The sequence below is a fragment of the Nannobrachium achirus genome, assembly GCF_963921795.1.
Source record: "Nannobrachium achirus genome assembly, chromosome: 24".
Classification (NCBI taxonomy): Eukaryota; Metazoa; Chordata; class Actinopteri; order Myctophiformes; family Myctophidae; genus Nannobrachium; species Nannobrachium achirus.
This window is the reverse complement of record NC_137831.1, coordinates 3,324,581-3,343,618: the sequence shown is the minus strand read 5'-3', so window position 1 is coordinate 3,343,618 and position 19,038 is coordinate 3,324,581. Positions and strand designations below refer to the sequence as shown.

The 19,038-nt window shown below is 43.4% G+C and overlaps 1 protein-coding gene across 2 annotated transcripts in view; it reads right to left on the bottom strand.

Annotated features, from left to right (window-relative positions):
* Positions 1–19,038, bottom strand: part of prkx (protein kinase X-linked) — an 82,378-nt gene that overhangs the window by 28,785 nt on the left and 34,555 nt on the right. For both annotated transcript variants that reach the window (XM_080720758.1, XM_080720759.1), the window contains exon 5: positions 9,174–9,293. In XM_080720758.1, coding sequence (XP_080576884.1) covers positions 9,174–9,293 — 120 coding nt within the window. The remainder of the gene's footprint in view (positions 1–9,173; positions 9,294–19,038) is intronic.

Below are 19,038 nucleotides of genomic sequence, written 5' to 3'. Positions count from 1 at the left end.
CATTGAAGTTGAATCTCCATATATGGAGATAACCTACGCATCACACTAAGTCTGACCTCACCAGCCCATATTTGGGCATGAGCAACTTATGTCTCCATATATGGAGATATGATGACATCACACAGTCCTCAGCCGATGATGTGGCGTGATGTCATACAATACACAAACGAGCCCTACAGTATAAAGGGGCAATTCTTGCCAGGAAAGAAGCATTTCTTCGACTCAGACCTTATCGCCAGGGTTGGCTTATAGCAGCTGTCGGTAGGACCATATATGGATTCTGTTAGTGTGGATCTCCTAACAGGGCATCATCTGGGATACAATCCCTTTTATGCCCATATATGGAGATCCCTAACAGAATCCCTTTCATGCCCATATATGGAGATCCCTAAGAGAATCCCTTTTATGCCCATATATGGAGATCCCTAACAGCATCCCTTTTATGCCCATATATGGAGATCACTAACAGCTAACAGAATCCCTTGTATGCCCATATATGGAGATCCCTAACAGAATCCCTTTCATGCCCATATATGGAGATCCCTAACAGAATCCCTTTTATGCCCATATATGGAGATCCCTAACAGAATCCCTTTTATGCCCATATATGGAGATCCCTAACAGAATCCCTTTTATGCCCATATATGGAGATCCCTAACAGAATCCCTTTTATGCCCATATATGGAGATCCCTAACAGAATCCCTTTTATGCCCATATATGGAGATCCCTAACAGAATCCCTTGTATGCCCATATATGGAGATCCCTAACAGAATCCCTTTTATGCCCATATATGGAGATCCCTAACAGAATCCCTTTTATGCCCATATATGGAGATCCCTAACAGAATCCCTTTTATGCCCATATATGGAGATCCCTAACAGAATCCCTTTTATGCCCATATATTATGGAGAAATCCCTGCTCTGAGTATCTGACATCAGTGTGATGTCACCTGTTTATGCCCATATATGGAGATCCCTGCTCTGCGTATCTGGTTGCTATGGTAAACAGTTGGTTGCTAGGGTAAAAAAACATGGTTGCTATGGTAAACAGTTGGTTGCTAGGGTAAAAAAACATGGTTGCTATGGTAAACAGTTGGTTGCTAGGGTAAACAGTTGGTTGCTAGGGTAAAACCATGGTTGCTAAGGTGGTTGCTAACATACACTAACAGACCAGCAACAACAGACTGTTGCCACAGCAACGTACACAAAGGTTTGTGTACACATGTGGTGTGATGTCATACTGATGCGGAGATATGAGCAGGGCAAAGGTGTGACGTCACGTGTGACGGACGGACGGACGGACGGCCGGTGGAGGTTTTCATAGTAAACTGCTCCCTGACGGTCGCAATAATTCAGCTCAATAACAAGTCGCTTATTCCTATGCACAATGCACAAAGACAGGTAGTGTATGCCAGTGGTTCTCAACCTTTTTCTACAGGTATTAACAAAATCAATAACCAAAGACAATGCATAGGTATTTTTTACAGGACCTTCCAGGACCCTTGATCAATTCCAAAACTTTTCCAGTACTGGAAAAATATTTTTTCTAATTTCAAAATATTTCCAGGAATTTCATGACCGTGGGAACCCTGTACGATGCTGCATTCAAGTTCAGGAGAGTTTGGAAAAGGCAATTCTCTTGAATGCTGCCTTCAGGTATGGCATGGAAAGAGGGGGCATTTTGCATTTCTTTCACCATAGTAAAAACTGCCTTCATGGTCTGGAGAGGGGGCACTTATTACAGACGGATAAAAGGGCAGGGGCTCAAGCCCCCTCTGATGTCTACGTGTGCACGTGGCTGGTATAGCCAGGACAGGAACCACTCCCCCCCCCCCCCCCCCCCCCCCCCTCCAGTGCTCCGTGGAGGTTACATTCTTCCGTCAGCCGGAGGTCACGCTAAACATTTTTTCTCCCAACCAGTCCAGTACATAAAAAGGAGGAGGAAAAAAGTATGGGTGGAGGCATTGGGTGGAGGGCAGGGGTACGGACGCGTGCGGAGGTAGGGGTCCCATTACTGTACCACACCTGAGGAGGACACAGGCGCCCCGGCCAGGGAGAGGGTTTAGCCACGTGCCACCATGTTGTTTTAACCCATTTAGGGCCTAGAATTATTGACTGCCTTAACCAGTGAAAAATAGCAGATCTACAAGCTCACAGCGCGGCACAGAGTGCCGCGCTGCGAGCTTGTAGATCTGCTATTTTGAAAAAGTAGTGAAAATGTGTGCAAATCTTAGTATTTTCACATGAAAAGGTTTGAGAACCACTGACATAGTAGTCTCTCAAGAACAGACTAACTGAGCTCCAGATGAAGTGAAAAGGACCTTTTCTTTGACGATGGCTGGCCAGATTGCTGACATAGAAACATAGGGTTTTTCAAAAACAATCTTAGAAGGATTCAAAAGACACTTATAGAATCGGGTCAAAATTCAAATTTCACGATTTTTCAAAAATAGCAGATCTACAAGCTCGCAGCGCGGCACTGGACACAGGAGGAGGAGGACACAGGTGCCCCGGCCAGGGAGGGGTTTTCCAAAGTGTTCAGCCACGTTCCACTACATGGTTTCAGGGTTTTACAGCTGTCTGTGCCCACTGGGCATTAGAACAGACCATTCAACCCGCTCAAAGCATTAAGGGGCGGCAGTGGCTCAGGGGAAGAGAAACCGTCATTAGAACTCCTTCCCAGTTCGATCCCTGGCGCTCCCCCCAGAGTTAAGGCCCATTTCCACTGGGCCAGATAACAGATAAAAAAAAATCTCTTTCTCCGGATATTTTTCCATTCTAAGTTCAAAGAGATTTTTTTGTATCTGTTATCTGGCCCAGTGGGAATGGGCCTTTAGTGTGGAAGAGTCCTTGAGCAAGACTCTGAACCCCTAACTGCTCCTGATGAGCAGGTTGGTTTCCTCTGCCATCGGTGTATGGATGTGTGTGTGAATGGGTGAATGTAATGAATGTGTGTGAATGGGTGAATGTAATGAATGTGTGTGTGAATGGGTGAATGTAATGAATGTGTGTGTGAATGGGTGAATGTAATGAATGTGTGTGTGTGAATGGGTGAATGTAATGAATGTGTGTGTGTGTGTGTGAATGGGTGAATGTAATGAATGTGTGTGAATGGGTGAATGTAATGAATGTGTGTGTGAATGGGTGAATGTAATGAATGTGTGTGTGAATGGGTGAATGTAATGAATGTGTGTGTGTGAATGGGTGAATGTAATGAATGTGTGTGTGTGTGTGTGAATGGGTGAATGTAATGAATGTGTGTGAATGGGTGAATGTAATGAATGTGTGTGTGTGTGAATGGGTGAATGTAATGAATGTTTGTGAATGGGTGAATGTAATGAATGTGTGTGAATGGGTGAATGTAATGAATGTGTGTGTGAATGGGTGAATGTAATGAATGTTTGTGAATGGGTGAATGTAATGAATGTGTGTGTGAATGGGTGAATGTATTGCACAATCTATGTAAAGCACCTTGGATAAAGGCTCTATATAAATGCACCATTTACTATTGATTAAGACCAGAGGCCGATTCCGCACAAATGCCTTCACAAACTTTCTTTTGCCAAGGATGAAAGTATTGGCGTCAAAATGTACTTAAATTTACAAATGTAAAAGTACAACATGCTATATAAAATAGCTATTTTCAAATAGCCTAGATATAAAATAGGGCCAAAGTGGTTAATGTATGTCTTATAATATTATAATTTATATCTGCAAAGTAACTAGTAATAAGGTTTTCAAATAAATGTAGTGGAGTAAAAGTACAATGTTTAGATCCCAGATGTAGTGTAGTGGAGTAGAAGTAAAAGTATTGGAAATTGATAATCAAGTAAATTACAAATACCTCAAAACTTAAGTAAAGGTACTTAGTTACTTTACACCACTGCTTTACCCGTGATCGACTGAATGGCATGAAGCAGCTTCTGCAGGTGATCCAAATGTTCACTATTTAATGACTGCTCAACGCCTCGGTCACTAACCCAGGGCTTTTCAAAGTGGGTGACGGGGCACCCTGGGGTGACGGGACACCCTGGGGTGACGGGGCACCCTGGGGTGACGGGGCACCCTGGGGTGACCGGACACCCTGGGGTGACGGCACATCCTGGGGTGCCACGACGGCAGTCCAGGGGTGCCGCCAGATCATTTGATAATATTTGGAATTTATTTGGACACTTGAAAAAATATTTGGTATCATTTTAAACTTGAAGTACAAAGTTATTTTCAGTCAGTTCTAACCAAAATGGCTGTTATCTCAACGTTTTCCTCGTAACATAATCACTAAAATATTGTCACTGTCGGGCAGAAACCTCGCATCTCCAAGTTTCAAATGTGTACGTCTTTTGGTAAAGCAAAGCCCTGCTTCATCATACAAGACTGTTGCACAAAACTAGTGAAAACAGTCGATCGAGGCGTTGCGTGCTTGTAGATCTGCTGTTTTCACTTGTTTAGTAGATTTTATAGATGATAAATACAAAACGAATGGTTTTGGACATACAAGGTTTCCACCCGACAACGACGATATGCTATAAATATAAGGTGCTGGGAGTGAAAATTATAATGTAGGGGTGCCTCGGATTAAAACAAATATTTATGGGGTGACCTGAGACAAAAAGGTTTGGGAACCCCTGATCTAAACTACTGGCTTCTCCTGCTCTTGGCACCCGACACAAGCCTTCTGCGTTTCCTACCGGCGTGGCACGCTGCCAACCAATGCTCATAGTCGTGTGTGTGTGTGTGTGTGTGTGTGTGTGTGTGTGTGTGTGGCGCTTTGTTGGATTACTTCCACACCTGGGACCTATATTCCACACACACACACGCACACACGCACGCACGCACGCACGCACACACACACACACACACACACCTGTTTACCTAATAGCACAGCTGGCCGGTGATGTAATGATATGCTAGGAGCACAGATGTTGTATATTGTGTGAATAATAATAATATCGTGCGGTTCGGGGCCTGAGGTTGGAGCAGAGCATGTTCCCTTGTTACAACAGAATGATTGAGCATTATGGAATAATAGGTCATAAAGTAGGACAAAGGCTATGGGAACTAATGTGGTTTCTATTCTCCCCTCCCCTAAAGTCTGCCTGCTAACATATCCACACATGGAATGAAGCTTAGCTAAGGTGTTGTTCAGACGACGGCGTTTTCTATACTATAGAAAATGCCATGGGCACCCTTTTCACGTCCCAAGAATCCATGGTCACACCAACATAATACGAGGGTGTAAATATCGTCACTGTCGGGAAGAAACCTTGTATCTCCAAGTTTCAAATGTGTACGTTTCTTCGCAAAGCAAAGCCCTGCTTCATCATACAAGGCTGTCGCACAACAGTAGTGAAAGCAGCAGATCTACAAGCACACAACGCCTCGCACCGCAAGGCGTTGTGTGCTTGTAGATTGGCTGATGATAAATACAATGCTGGCTTTCAAGCAGTTTCAAGGGGCACACTTGACCCTTCTCAGGGGCACACCAAAGGTCCCCAGGCACAGTGGTTGAGAAACACTGATCTATAAACTGATTTCCTGAGCGACACCCTGTGGAGTGTAGTCTGGGATCCCTTCACTTTTCTGGGATTGATCCGGTCGGGAGCGGAAACCACTCTACGTCATGTTGTAGTCCTTAAAGGAAACCACTCTACGTCATGTTGTAGTCCTTAAAGGAAAACTCTCTACGTCATGTTGTAGTCCTTAAAGGAAACCACTCTACGTCATGTTGTAGTCCTTAAAGGAAACCACTCTACGTCATGTTGTAGTCCTTAAAGGAAACCACTCTACGTCATGTTGTAGTCCTTAAAGGAAACCACTCTACGTCATGTTGTAGTCCTTAAAGGAAACCACTCTACGTCATGTTGTAGTCCTTAAAGGAAACCACTCTACGTCATGTTGTAGTCCTTAAAGGAAACCACTCTACGTCATGTTGTAGTCCTTAAAGGAAACCACTCTACGTCATGTTGTGGTCCTTAAAGGAAACCACTCTACGTCATGTTGTAGTCCTTAAAGGAAACCACTCTACGTCATGTTGTAGTCCTTAACCCTCTAAGGCCCAAATTAATTTCTACTAGCCCAAAAAAATTGAAAAAAATCAGATGGTGTTGTAGGAGTCCTAATCAGAGGAAAATGTAATGTTTTTTAAAATAAAATGTTTTTGTAAGGTTTTATAGCCATGAATCATAAATCATAAATCATGCTCTAATTTACATATGGGAGATATTTTTCACAATAATAACATATGTACATGTTCTAGACATTCTAATGATCACCAAAACAAATAGTACAGGCATTTTACTTATGTTTTTGTGAGGATTAGCTTCCATGAAAAAGTGAGATGTTGTTCGTCAAAACTCTGGAATGTCAGCGGGTGTGGCGGGTGTGAATGTCAGCCCCTGTGGGGGGTATTTATATGCAAATATTGTGGCCAATGGCATTGTAATACTAAACAATAGAATCCAATGGTGATGTTTAGGTGGTAGGGGGAGCTAAAATAAAATGATTTAAACCTTTTTTTGGATAAAATACAAACGTTGTAATATTACAACAGTGGGCTCTAGAGGGTTATAGGAAACCACTCTACGTCATGTTGTAGTCCTTAAAGGAAACCACTCCACGTCATGTTGTAGTCCTTAAAGGAAACCACTCTACGTCATGTTGTAGTCCTTAAAGGAAACCTCTCTACGTCATGTTGTAGTCCTTAAAGGAAACCACTCTACGTCATGTTGTAGTCCTTAAAGGAAACCACTCCACGTCATGTTGTAGTCCTTAAAGGAAACCACTCTACGTCATGTTGTAGTCTTTAAAGGAAACCACTCTACGTCATGTTGTAGTTCTTAAAGGAAACCACTCTACGTCATGTTGTAGTCCTTAAAGGAAACCACTCTACGTCATGTTGTAGTCCTTAAAGGAAACCTCTCTACGTCATGTTGTAGTCCTTAAAGGAAACCACTCTACGTCATGTTGTAGTCCTTAAAGGAAACCTCTCTACGTCATGTTGTAGTCCTTAAAGGAAACCTCTCTACGTCATGTTGTAGTCCTTAAAGGAAACCACTCTACGTCATGTTGTAGTCCTTAAAGGAAACCACTCTACGTCATGTTGTAGTCCTTAAAGGAAACCACTCTACGTCATGGTGTAGTCCTCAAAAAGGCCGGAACTATCAAACCCATCAAACCGGAAACAGTTTTAACCCAAAATAATTCCCCTGCGCTCAAGGACATACTTTTAGGTCCTACCTAATAAACCCCTTGATGCGGAGTAGTTTTGCTTTTCAAAGATGTGTTTGGTATTTGCATCTTTTAGTCCAACTCGTAGCGACTGGCAAGACAACACTAGGCTACTGGAGCAGGGATTGGGGAAACAAACGGGGAGGACCAAAACAAAGCAACGATCCGCTTCTTCTGCTTGTGGTTTCCACCTATAGACTTTGGGTGAACTACTCCTTTAACTCCTTTAATGTTTGTGGGACGGTTGGGACGCCGGTATTACTTCTCACAACTCACTCTCAGGGATGTCAAACTCAAATGCACAGGGGGGACACAATTTAAAAAAATGGTACAAGTCAAGGGCCGGACTGGTTCAATGTTTATTTAAATGTGGGCTTGCAGTCGCAGGCTCTCGATACGCGCCAATGCACTAGCAGTGGAATTGTGGGACTTGTAGTATTATGGTGGTGCGTGTGTAACAGAGTGACTCAATGCCTCAGCCTGATGGCATCAAAAGTCTAATATCTCCCCCAGTCCATCAACCCTAACCCTTTGGTCGGATGGGTAAGATGTTGGAATTTTCATGCGGGAGAACTCGAATCCCATACATTGCATGTGCAATATACCAGTGGCCAGTGGGACGGTTATAATAGTAATTAAATATCATCTCGCGGGCCGAAGATTATTCAATCACGGGCCTGATTTGGCCCCCGGGCCTTGAGTTTGACATATGTGGACTAGATAGTGGAGAGGCTTCAGTTAGTAGTGGGAAGGAACCAGTGTTGATTTTGTCGACTGCGTTTTTTTCACTGACAAAAACAAAATAAAAACAAAATAAAAACTAAGCTGTGATGACTAAATCTGAGACTAAATATATTGACAGTTTCGTCAACAAAATAAAAACTAGACTAAAATGTTAGGGAGGGACTGGTGATGAAGAGAGTCATTTGGTTGCTCTCAGGCTGCGACGCGTTGTGAGCTTGTAGATCTGCTATTAACAGCACGCAACCAAGTGTAAAATCAGTCATTACGATGCCATCAAGGCACTGCCAAAATACATTTCAGTTGACTAAATCAACCGTAGATTTAGTCGCCTAAAATCTTATGATATCGACTAAAATTAGACTAAAACTAAAACTTTTCAGGTGACTACATTATGACTAAAACTAAATGACAAAACTAAATGACATAAATGACATTCAAAAGACTATGACTAAAACTAAATCAAAGTTTGCCGTCCAAAACAACACTGCTGTGGACCCCCACCACAAAATAATTTAGGGACCCCTCTTGGGGGTCCCCTTCAACTACCATAGATCAGAGGTTCTCAACCTTTTCAGGCCGCGACCCCCAAAATAATCATATTTGAACTGGGGACCCCCCACCCTGCACAAGCACTTGGAATTGTAGGAGTTGGCATTACATTTAATTTGACTCGATCTATTCCATTGTGAAAATAGCAGATCTACATGCTCACAACGCCTCGCAACGCGAGGCGTTGTGAGCATGTAGATCGGCTATTTTCATATCTGCCTCTAATATTTGACAATTTTACCAATGTTTGACCAGAGGTACTAAAAAGGTCTTTAAAGTCCTTAAATTGTCATTTAGAAATGTGCATATACCTGCTATACACTCAAACTTTATATTGGTTTGTTTAATGTTGAGTGAGAAAACAATGTTTCACATTGAGCTAATCATCTGGGGGACCCCCAAAAATGTTTTGGGGGTCCCCACCCACAGGTTGAGAACCACTGCCATAGAAGACGTGCTTGCCTTCGTTTCAATCCAAAACGACTGAACTCAGTGTGAGGAGAAGTTGGATCCATGCAACCTGTGGCTGACTCTGCTAAACTCTCCCACAGGTTGCTCTGGTGGAGGGAGGAGGGCTCCCCCTGGTGGCTGGGTAGTGGGGAGGCAGGGAGAACATAGTACAGTAACAGTAACAGTAACAGTGAAACGTACCCGGCCAGCATCTCAAACACCAGGATGCCCAGTGCCCACCAGTCCACCGCCCGCCCGTGCCCTTTGCTCTGGATCACCTCCGGGGCCAGGTACTCGGGCGTGCCACACAGCGTCCATGTCCTATGGAGGGGGGGGGGGGGGGGGGGGGGAGAGAGAGAGAGAGAGAGAGAGAGAGATGTGATGAGGGAGCTGTAGAGACATAATTACACTTCCTAACACAATATAAAAAAAAAAACATTAGGGACGAGTTATTTCCAAAAGAAATATTAATTTTCCCAGAATTGCGAAATATGACAGAAAGGTAGAAACTGCCACTCGTTTTGTGGAAGGCCCTCCAGCAGGCCTTAAAGGAGTTCAAATCCCAAGCCTCCTTCAAAATCGGTCTGACAAATGCAGAATGTGTTGTGTCAGAGACCCCCCCAGAAGAGATTATTAAAATCATCAAGAGTCACACTTTGAGCTTGTAGATCTGCTATGTTTGAGAACCACAGTTCTAAACCTTAATAGGTTTCCGGAAAATGTTGTAGATCTGCTTAGGGCTGTCACAATTATTACATAATCGTCTAATCGCAATTAGGTTCAGGTTCAGGTTCAGGTTCGGTTTATTAGTCAAATGCGTATCCATACAAGTACAGACAAACAATGAAATGCTTGTGCCAAGAGCACTCTCAGCCTTATTGCACACAAAACAATACGACAACAACAGGTCACCCAGGACAACCCAAAAAACAACAAAACAACCATACAGTGTGACAGTGTACAGTTTAAAAACTGCGTATATTGCACATGACTACCTACGTCTCGCTTCCATCTCTTCGTTAAGCAACCTGATTGCTTGAGCATAAAAACTATTACTGAAGCGGGTGGTGTGAGATTTGATGCTCTGGTAACGTTTTTTTGATGGGAGGAGATAGAACAGGGAATGGGCGGGGTGACAGCTGTCATTTAAGATGTTCTCTGTCTTTTTCTTACAGCGTGTGTTATAGATTGTGTGTAGCTGTGGTAATTCTGTGCCAATGATTTTGGCAGCTCTCTTCACAATTCTCTGTAACTGTTTACTGTCTTGAGCAGTCACGTTACCAAACCACACTGTTATGCATCCTGTCAATACACTTTCTATGGTACAGCGATAGAAATTAACAAGAGCCTTGGTGCTTAGGCCAAATCTCCTGAGGCGCCGCAGAAAGTACAATCGCTGCTGCGCTTTCTTAAGGATACCTTCGCTGTTTTGAGACCATGTGAGTGAGTTTGTTATGTGAACACCCAGGAATTTGAAACTGTCCACTATGTCTACAGGTGAACCATTTATGGTTACGGGACTGTGATTGACTTCAGATTTCCTAAAGTCAACGATGATCTCTTTTGTTTTACTAACATTTAGAGAGAGATTGTTATTCTGGCACCATAGGGTTAGCTCTTCAATTTCCCTCCTATAGGCCCTCTCATCATCGTTGGATATTAGTCCTATAACCGTGGTGTCATCTGCAAATTTGAGAATAGAATTATTGCCACACCTGGCAACACAGTCATAGGTGAACAGACTATACAACAAGGGACTGAGGCAACAGCCCTGGGGCGCTCCAGTCCTGGTCAATATCTTAGATGAATGCTTGTTCCCTATTCGTACAGATTGTGGCCTGCCTGTCAAAAAGTCAAACAGCCAGTTGCAGATACTACTACCCAGACCAAGACCCCTGAGTTTCAACACAAGCTTAGATGGTACAATCGTGTTAAAGGCAGAGCTATAATCTATGAAGAGTAGTCTGACATAAGAGTTCTTATTCTCCAGATGTTTCAAGGCAATGTGTAGTGCGAGAGAAATAGCATCATCGACTGATCTATTAGCACAGTATGCAAACTGTAATGGATCAGTATTGGCAGGGATAATGTGCGTTATATGTGATATAACCATTTTTTCCAGACACTTCATAAGAACAGAGGTCAAAGCCACAGGGCGATAATCATTAAGACAGGTGACAGGTTTTTTCTTTGCTATGGGTACAATTATGGTTTCCTTGAAACACAACGGTACCACACACAATGACAGGGACATATTGAAAATGTCAGTAAAGACTCCCGAAAGCTGGTCAAAACACAACTTAAGGACACGTGAGGCAATCCCATCAGGACCGGCCGCCTTATGAGTCCCAACGCTTTTAAAAGTTTTACTCACATCTCGTTGTGTCACCTGCAGCTCCACCGCACCGGGTGTACCCCGCACCGGTGTAACTGGGTCCGTGTTGTGAGATTCAAAGCGGGCGAAAAAGTTATTCAATTCGTCCGGTAGAGAGTCCGAGGTGTTAATAACAGCCGGCTTCGGTTTGTAATCCGTAATCGCCTGCAGCCCTCTCCACATACGCCGTGCGTCACAGCCACTATAGTTGTTCTCCAGTTTGTCCCTATATTGTCTCTTAGCGTCTCTGATCGCCCTCCTCAGGTCGTATCTGGATTTTTTGTACCGTTCCTCATCCCCAGATTGAAAGGCGGCTCGGCGCTCCCTCAACTTCAGACGAGTATCCTGGTTCATCCACGGCTTCTCGTTGGGATAGGAGCGAACGGTTCGCGCTGGGATGCAATTATCCACACAGAATTTAACATAGCTGGTGACAGTGTCAGCATAGTTATCCAAACTTGTGGCTGAGTCTTTGAAGATGGACCATTCTGTCGATTCAAAGCAGCCCTGGAGTTTAGATACATTATCTGTGGACCAGCACTGTACAGACCTCACCCTGGGTTGCTCGCTCTTCATTCTCTGCTTGTAGGCAGGTAGTAGTAGCACCGCATGGTGGTCAGATCTCCCAAAGTGGGGCCGTTGGACCGCTTTGTAGGCATCCTTGATGGTGGAATAACAGTGATCCAGCGTCCTTACCTTCCTTGTTGGGCACTTAACGTGCTGGTAGAAGTGCGGCAACACCGATTTCAAGTTGCAGTGGTTAAAGTCCCCCGCCACGATTGAAATGGCTTCCGGGTGCTTATTTTCCTGCTTACAAATGACATCGCTTAGCTCGTCCATAGCTTCGGATGCATTCACTTCTGGTGGGATGTATACAGCCGTCAGCAACACACAAGGAAATTCTCTGGGTAGGTAAAACGGTCTGCACTGTAGTGTTAAGTGCTCCAGCACCGACGAGCAGTGGTGTGAGACTATATCCACATTAGTGCCGCTTTCGTCTTCCCCGTGTTTGCCATCGAACGGTCCGTGCGGAACACAGAGAAGCCATCTAGCTGTACCGCCCTGTCAGGAACGTCAGCCTTCAGCCACGTCTCCGTGAAACAGAGCACACAGCAGTTCTTTATATCCCTTTCAACGCGTAGCCGGGTTCGGAGGTCGTCCATCTTGTTGTCGATCGCTTGGACGTTTGCCAACAGTATGCTGGGGATGGGTGGTCGCGAAGGGCGTCCACGTAGCTTCACTAGTGAACCCCCTCGCTTCCCTCTCTTCCTCCTATGGCCACGCCATGGTGGAACCGTGCTGCTGTTGTTGTTATACAGTTCTCCCGGCAAATCCGGTCTGAAAACGTCCGAGGCAACAAATCTCAAGTCCAGTAACGTCTGGCGATCGTAGGTCATCGTACAGGACGCATTACGTGCAAAAACAGTGACATACAACATAAAAACCAGCAACAAGGCAAGAGCAGCTCTCAGCGTGTCGCCATGCCACGGCGCCATCTTGGAAGAATATTAGAATCTTGGAATATTAGAATATTATTTGACATAATCGCAACTATTTTGTGATAATCATCATAATCGTTTACATGTTGAAAAATGTTTATGTTCAAACATTCAGTGGAAATAGCAGATCTACAAGCTCACAACGCGTCGCATTAAAGTGTAAAGTTGTCAAATATCTTCCTTCATGGCTTTTGTATATTTAGGTTATGTGTCATACATATATGCCATGTTCAACTTCAAAGCCTACAAGCCAACAGAAATGTAATTGTCAACAACAAAAACACAATTAAATCGTTAATCGCAATGATTTGAGCGACAATTAATCCTCATGTAAAATGTCATAATGGTGACAGCCCTAGTTGATCTGGTACTGTTGGTTGTGCAACATGCTTTTATAGAAGACACGACGGCTTCTATCAGAATCCTGATGACTCAAACCAGTGGTGACGAATGACAACTTTAACCCATTCAGGCCTAGAATTATTGACCGCTTTAACCAGTGAAAAATAGCAGATCTACAAGCTCACAGCACGGCACCGAGCTTGTAGATCTGCTATTTTTGAAAAAGTCGTGAAAATGTGTGCAAATCTTTGAATATATGTATTTTCAAAGCAAACGTTTTGTATCTCAAATTTTGCTTCTGGGTGGTCCCTGGAACTAGATATTTTGAGATGGGGGGTCCGTGGCCAAATAAATATAATTTTGGGGGTCCTTCACATGAAAAGGTTAGAGAACCACTGACATAGTAGTCTCTCAAGAACAGACTAACTGAGCTCCAGTTGAAGTGAAAAGGACCTTTTCTTTGACGATGGCTGGCCAGATTGCTGACATAGAAACATGGGTTTTTCAAAAAATCTTTGAAGGGATTCAAAAGACACTTACAGAATCGGGTCAAAATTCTAATTTTCTCGATTTTTCAAAAATAGCAGATCTACAAGCTCGCAGCGCTGTGAGCTTGTAGATCTGCTATTTTTCAATAGTTAAAGCATAAAATAATGATACACAATATACCCGTGTACAGTGTACCCGTTCTAAATGGGTTAATCCATGCAGTCCTATGAACACCAGATATATGTGTGTGAATAAATAAAAAAACGTATTGATCAGATTTTTCCTGGCAGTCCTCACAAAGCCTTTGAAGCAGCATCTGACAATCTTTCATACTTATTAACTCATACCCTGCCAAGCCCGAGGAACCCGAGAATTTTGGGATGTCCCTCCCTGCCACGCCCGAGGAACCCGAGAATGGCCGCCATTTTGAAAAAAAAAGAAAAAAAAATCATTTTTTTTTTTTTTTTTTTTGGACCCCAAAAACGTTAGTAGGCATGATAGCGATCGCGAAATTGCTTGTTTAACCCCCATACAACCCCCATACAACTCAGGTAGCAGACCTCCAAGCTCACAACAGTGTAAAACATAGTGGCTGCTATCTCATGAATGCCTGAACGGATTTCCATTCGGATTCTTTTGTTTGAAAGCTGTGAGCAATGTGGACACACGTGGTGCATTATCTAGGCATGGGTGTGCATGATCCGTGCACTATGAATTACATGGAAGTCTATGGAGACAGTTTGGCAGGATTGGAGTACGAAGGTATTGTTAAATGGCAGCAAATGAGTTAAGGATCATAACAGCTGATGTTTACTTGGGACGTGAAGAGGCAGGCGTTCGTCACTTACTGTAAGAGGAGACGTTGACTCATGGTGACTCACAATGATTAATCATTGATTACCGTCAAAACTGTTCAATCACTGGATTGTTTTGCTGTTGTTGCACAATATAGATCATACATGAGCAACTGGGGGCCACATGCGGCCCTCACCTTCACTTAGTGCGGCCCACAGGTTAATACCGGAACACTGATATATTATTGATTTCAGCTGTTACAATCCCAAACATGACCTGCTTTAATTCCTTCAGTCTATATTAGTAGCTTAATGACTACTATAGTAGTATTAAAATGTCTTTTGTTATGTCCAATGTATTTGTATTTAAGTTCATAAAGTTAACATGAGTATACAATTGAGTAAATAATAACAAAAGATTATTCAGGATTTCAATTCAACAGAAGCAAAAAAATTGCTGATCTACAAGCTCAAAACGCATCACGTTGCGATGCGTTTTGAGCTTGTAGATCTGCATTTTTTTTGTTTCGTTTGTATGCGATACTAGAATGACAAAGTAGAACGTAGCAATATGCTATGTGGTCCTCTGGAGTGAAGGTGGAAATATAGTGGCCCTCTCCATCATCAAAGTTGCACCCCTGATATAGATAGTTTATGTCGGGTGGAAACCCAATATTATGTCGAAAACTGTTACTTTTCAGGATTATTATTATAATTTTTTCTTTAAGTAGCAGATCTACAAGCTCGAAATGATCGTGATTGCAGATCTGCTACTTTCAATGCCTTAGTGAGACGCTGTAAGATCCATCAAGTATGGGTGGGTTTTTAGTGAGGATAGAAAGGGCAGTGGGTTCTAGAATAGTGTACATGTATTTTGTGAAATAACTTGTTTCATTTGTTATGCACCGTTCAGCGTTCCGTGTCTTGTGTATGAGGACCACAATGGAAACTAGAAGCACAGGTCTCCACCAGGCCACACAAATTGCCCTGTCATAGCGCCACCATGAGGCTGATTTGAGAAATTTGAAGTGGCATTTTCTTCCTCTGCCTAGTGGGAACATGCACGCCCAATTTCTCCAAGATTGCACGCTGTGTTCATGATTTGAGGAATTTTGTTCAAAACGGAGCAATCCTGCAAACTTTGGAAGACAATCTTAGCCAATCAGGATGGAATATGTAAAATGGGACAGATCCATGTTGATCACATGACTGTAGAGATACTGTCTACCGATTTGTAGGATTTGTGGAATAGTAGTGTACAGAAATGTGTTTTGCAAACATCGGCCTCATGGTGGCGCTACAACAGGGCCATTTGAAAAATGTGGGGCAGAGGTTCTGAACTGGCATCCAGGGAGTGTGTGTGCTCATTTTGGCAGCTACCGGGCCAACGGCGCCGGAGATTAGCTGTACACAAACTGGAGGACACAGGGATGCACGCACGGACGGACGGACAGGGGCGAAAACATACTCTCCCCCAAGCCTTCGGCTGGTGGAGACAATGAAAAGTCACAAACTTTATTAAGTCACATTATGTCCTAGAATTGTTTCAACTTCTGTTCAAATAAACTAAACTAAACTAAAGTATGGTATTAAAAAAACAAGAACCAGCAGGTGCTCAGAGGCGATATAAAAAGGTAACTATAGTAGAAGGTGCTCACAGATCAAAACGTGAAAGAACAGACGAAAAAAGGAGGGACAGGTGTTTATTTATTAAAAAGCAGTTGCTTTAAATAAATAAGAGCTGTTTACTCCTGAGTGCCTGGGATCATCTGTTGTGTTTCATAAGTATATAAACTCAGCACAAAAAAAGGAAACATATTAATAATTAATTATATATTCCCTTGAATAATACCAAGCCCAAAAAGAGAGTAAATGCCAGCAGAACAGTATTGCAAGCCATTTTGGAAAAATTCTGGTCGGCGCTACCCACACGTTTGGCTGTGTAGCTCATGCCTCGAATGCCCGATGCTTACAAGCTGTACCTCGTTGTAAAGGTGACGAATCAACAATAAGAAATGATATAAAACACAATACAATTTGGTATTATTAACTCAGTCGGTGCCATATTTAAAGTGGGACGACCTCTTATATTGCCGGTTCGCCAACAAAGGGTTAAAAAAATAGTGTGCACGCTGGTGCACACATTCGTGCACAGATCAGGCACTATGCATGTGCATGCTTCTCACAGCTTTCAAACAAAAAAAATCCGCTTGGAAATCCGTTCAGGCATTCAGGAGAAAGGAGCCCTTATGTTTTCTTCAAATGTAAACAAACATGGCTGCCATGTTTGAAAGATGGGGTTGGTATGGGGGTTAAACATGCAATTTCGCGATCGCGATCATGCCTAGTACACTGTTGGAGGTCCAAAAAAAATTTTTTCAACATTTTTTTTTTCAAAAAAAAAAAATTTTTTTTTTTATTATTTTTTTTAAAAAGACGTTCAGAAGACGTCTGGCAGGGAGGTCCATAGTGAAAAAGACGTTTTAAAGACGTTTTTATCATAGAAACATATTTTTTGGCAGGGTATGAGTTAAGCCCCTATCAGAGTCTGTGGTGAAGGGCCTACCACCGCAAATTTATAATCCACCTAAAGTGAGAAAACAAGTGGAGGCCATCATAGTCAGTCACGGTGAAGTCCTATCACTGTGACTGATCGACCAATCAGTGAACGGGGTGATGGGCCGATCTGTCTGATAGTAAAAACAGAGAGATGTGTCGGGGTTCGCGGTAGATAGCTCTTCACCGCAAGTAATGATGTAATGTTGTAGTTTTATGACTTAAAACGACTACACCGCGGTGGATAGCTTATCACCGCGGTGCCTACTATGATAGCGGCTTTAACTCTTATACTGCTTTGGACGTTCCTGTTCGCCCCTAATTCTCGAGAGTGAGCCGCGCCAATACGGCCGTTCGTTCGTTTACCTTGTTGATGTCCTTAAGCTGATGAGGGGTCGCGCCGCCGTGTACTGTAATCACATCGTCTGCAGGGATGGTCTTAAAAATCCATTATGCATTAACATCAACGGAGACCAATTCTCTTCTGTGTTGATTTTCTCAACACGGAAGGCTCAATGGCCAGAGTGTGCTCTCAATGTAAGGGAAGCGGGACCAGACAAATTCACATTAATCCTTGCATGACGACGCCCTCTGCTGCCTGGTCTGCGAAAGCGCAGACCAGGCACTTAAAAAAAAAAAAAAAAGTGTATCTGTCTACTATAACGTCGCAAAGGTAAGCCGCTTTTTGATGGCACCAGACCCAATAAATAAATAAATAATCTGGCAGGGAAAAAGTTAAAGGGGAGATATAATTAACTATTAATATGTTTCTTTTCTTTTTGTGCTGAGTTTATAAATATTATATATACACCCTAGTCTCGCGTGGCCAGACTGTTGCCTCCGCGATTTGGGCAAATGCTCCCGGCATACAGTCTGGCAAACGGAAATAGAAACGATGAGTGCAAGATAAAGCGGATGTGACGCAACCGCTCCCTTGGTGCAGTAGCAATAACAAGTCCTACTGGAAGCGTTAATGTCTCCTTTCAACATTTCTGGGGGCTTTATTTCGTCTTTCTCTGGTGTTGTTGGTGTTACCTCCATGATGTTTTCAAACGTTTTCTTAAACTACACACCCATAACAAGAATAGGCCGCTCGAATGACTTTGTCTGAGCTATTGTGTTTCTGTTATGTTTCCAGTGGGACTACAGTTCCGAGTAGCAGTGGCTACTTCCGATACTCGCCGTTCAGGAGCTGCCGTTCCAGACTCTATATAGCATGCGGAGATTGTGGAATAGTTCTTATAATAAATGTATCATGCCTGTTGCTAAGGTAGGGCAACATGACTGGTGTCCTGCACGCGCGCAAAGGCGTAAAAGTAGGATAAAAGTAGCAGATCTGCAAGTGCTAAAGAATCAGAGCTTGCATGTGTATAACACCCGGGATTCAAACTCGGGTCTCCCCATGTGAAAGTCTCAATATCTTAACCGCTAGACCAAAATGGGACATCCCTGTGAATATTATAGAACATACATGAACCTTGCCTGACTGCAAGCGTCAGACTCTTCACACACTATGTTTCACTTCGTTTTGGGAAAGAGTCTGATCCTTCGAGGAGACATTCTACTTCTGGGGGGGCGGGCTAAAGCCTATTGACGTCACACACACACACACACACACACACACACACACACGCACGCACGCACGCACGCACGCACGCACGCACGCACGCACGCACGCACGCACGCACGCACGCTTAGAGCCCCCGACGGCGACGTGGCGCGACATTGCAAAAATACGTTATTTCTCATAACATATTATATGATTGCATGTTTACGTTAGTGCAAAATGGTATTAAAACGTAATGAAACGGCACTATTGTATCGTTTATTAAAATAATTTGAGTCGAGCGGGCGTCCGGCTGACTCCGCCATGACAGTTTTCACAGACCAATCAGAGTCCAGTCCACTAGCGACTCACGTGGGCAGAAGAGCACCAATCAGAGTCCACTAGCGACTCACGTGGGCAGAGCACCAATCAGAGTCCACTAGGGACTCTCACGTGGGCAGAAGAG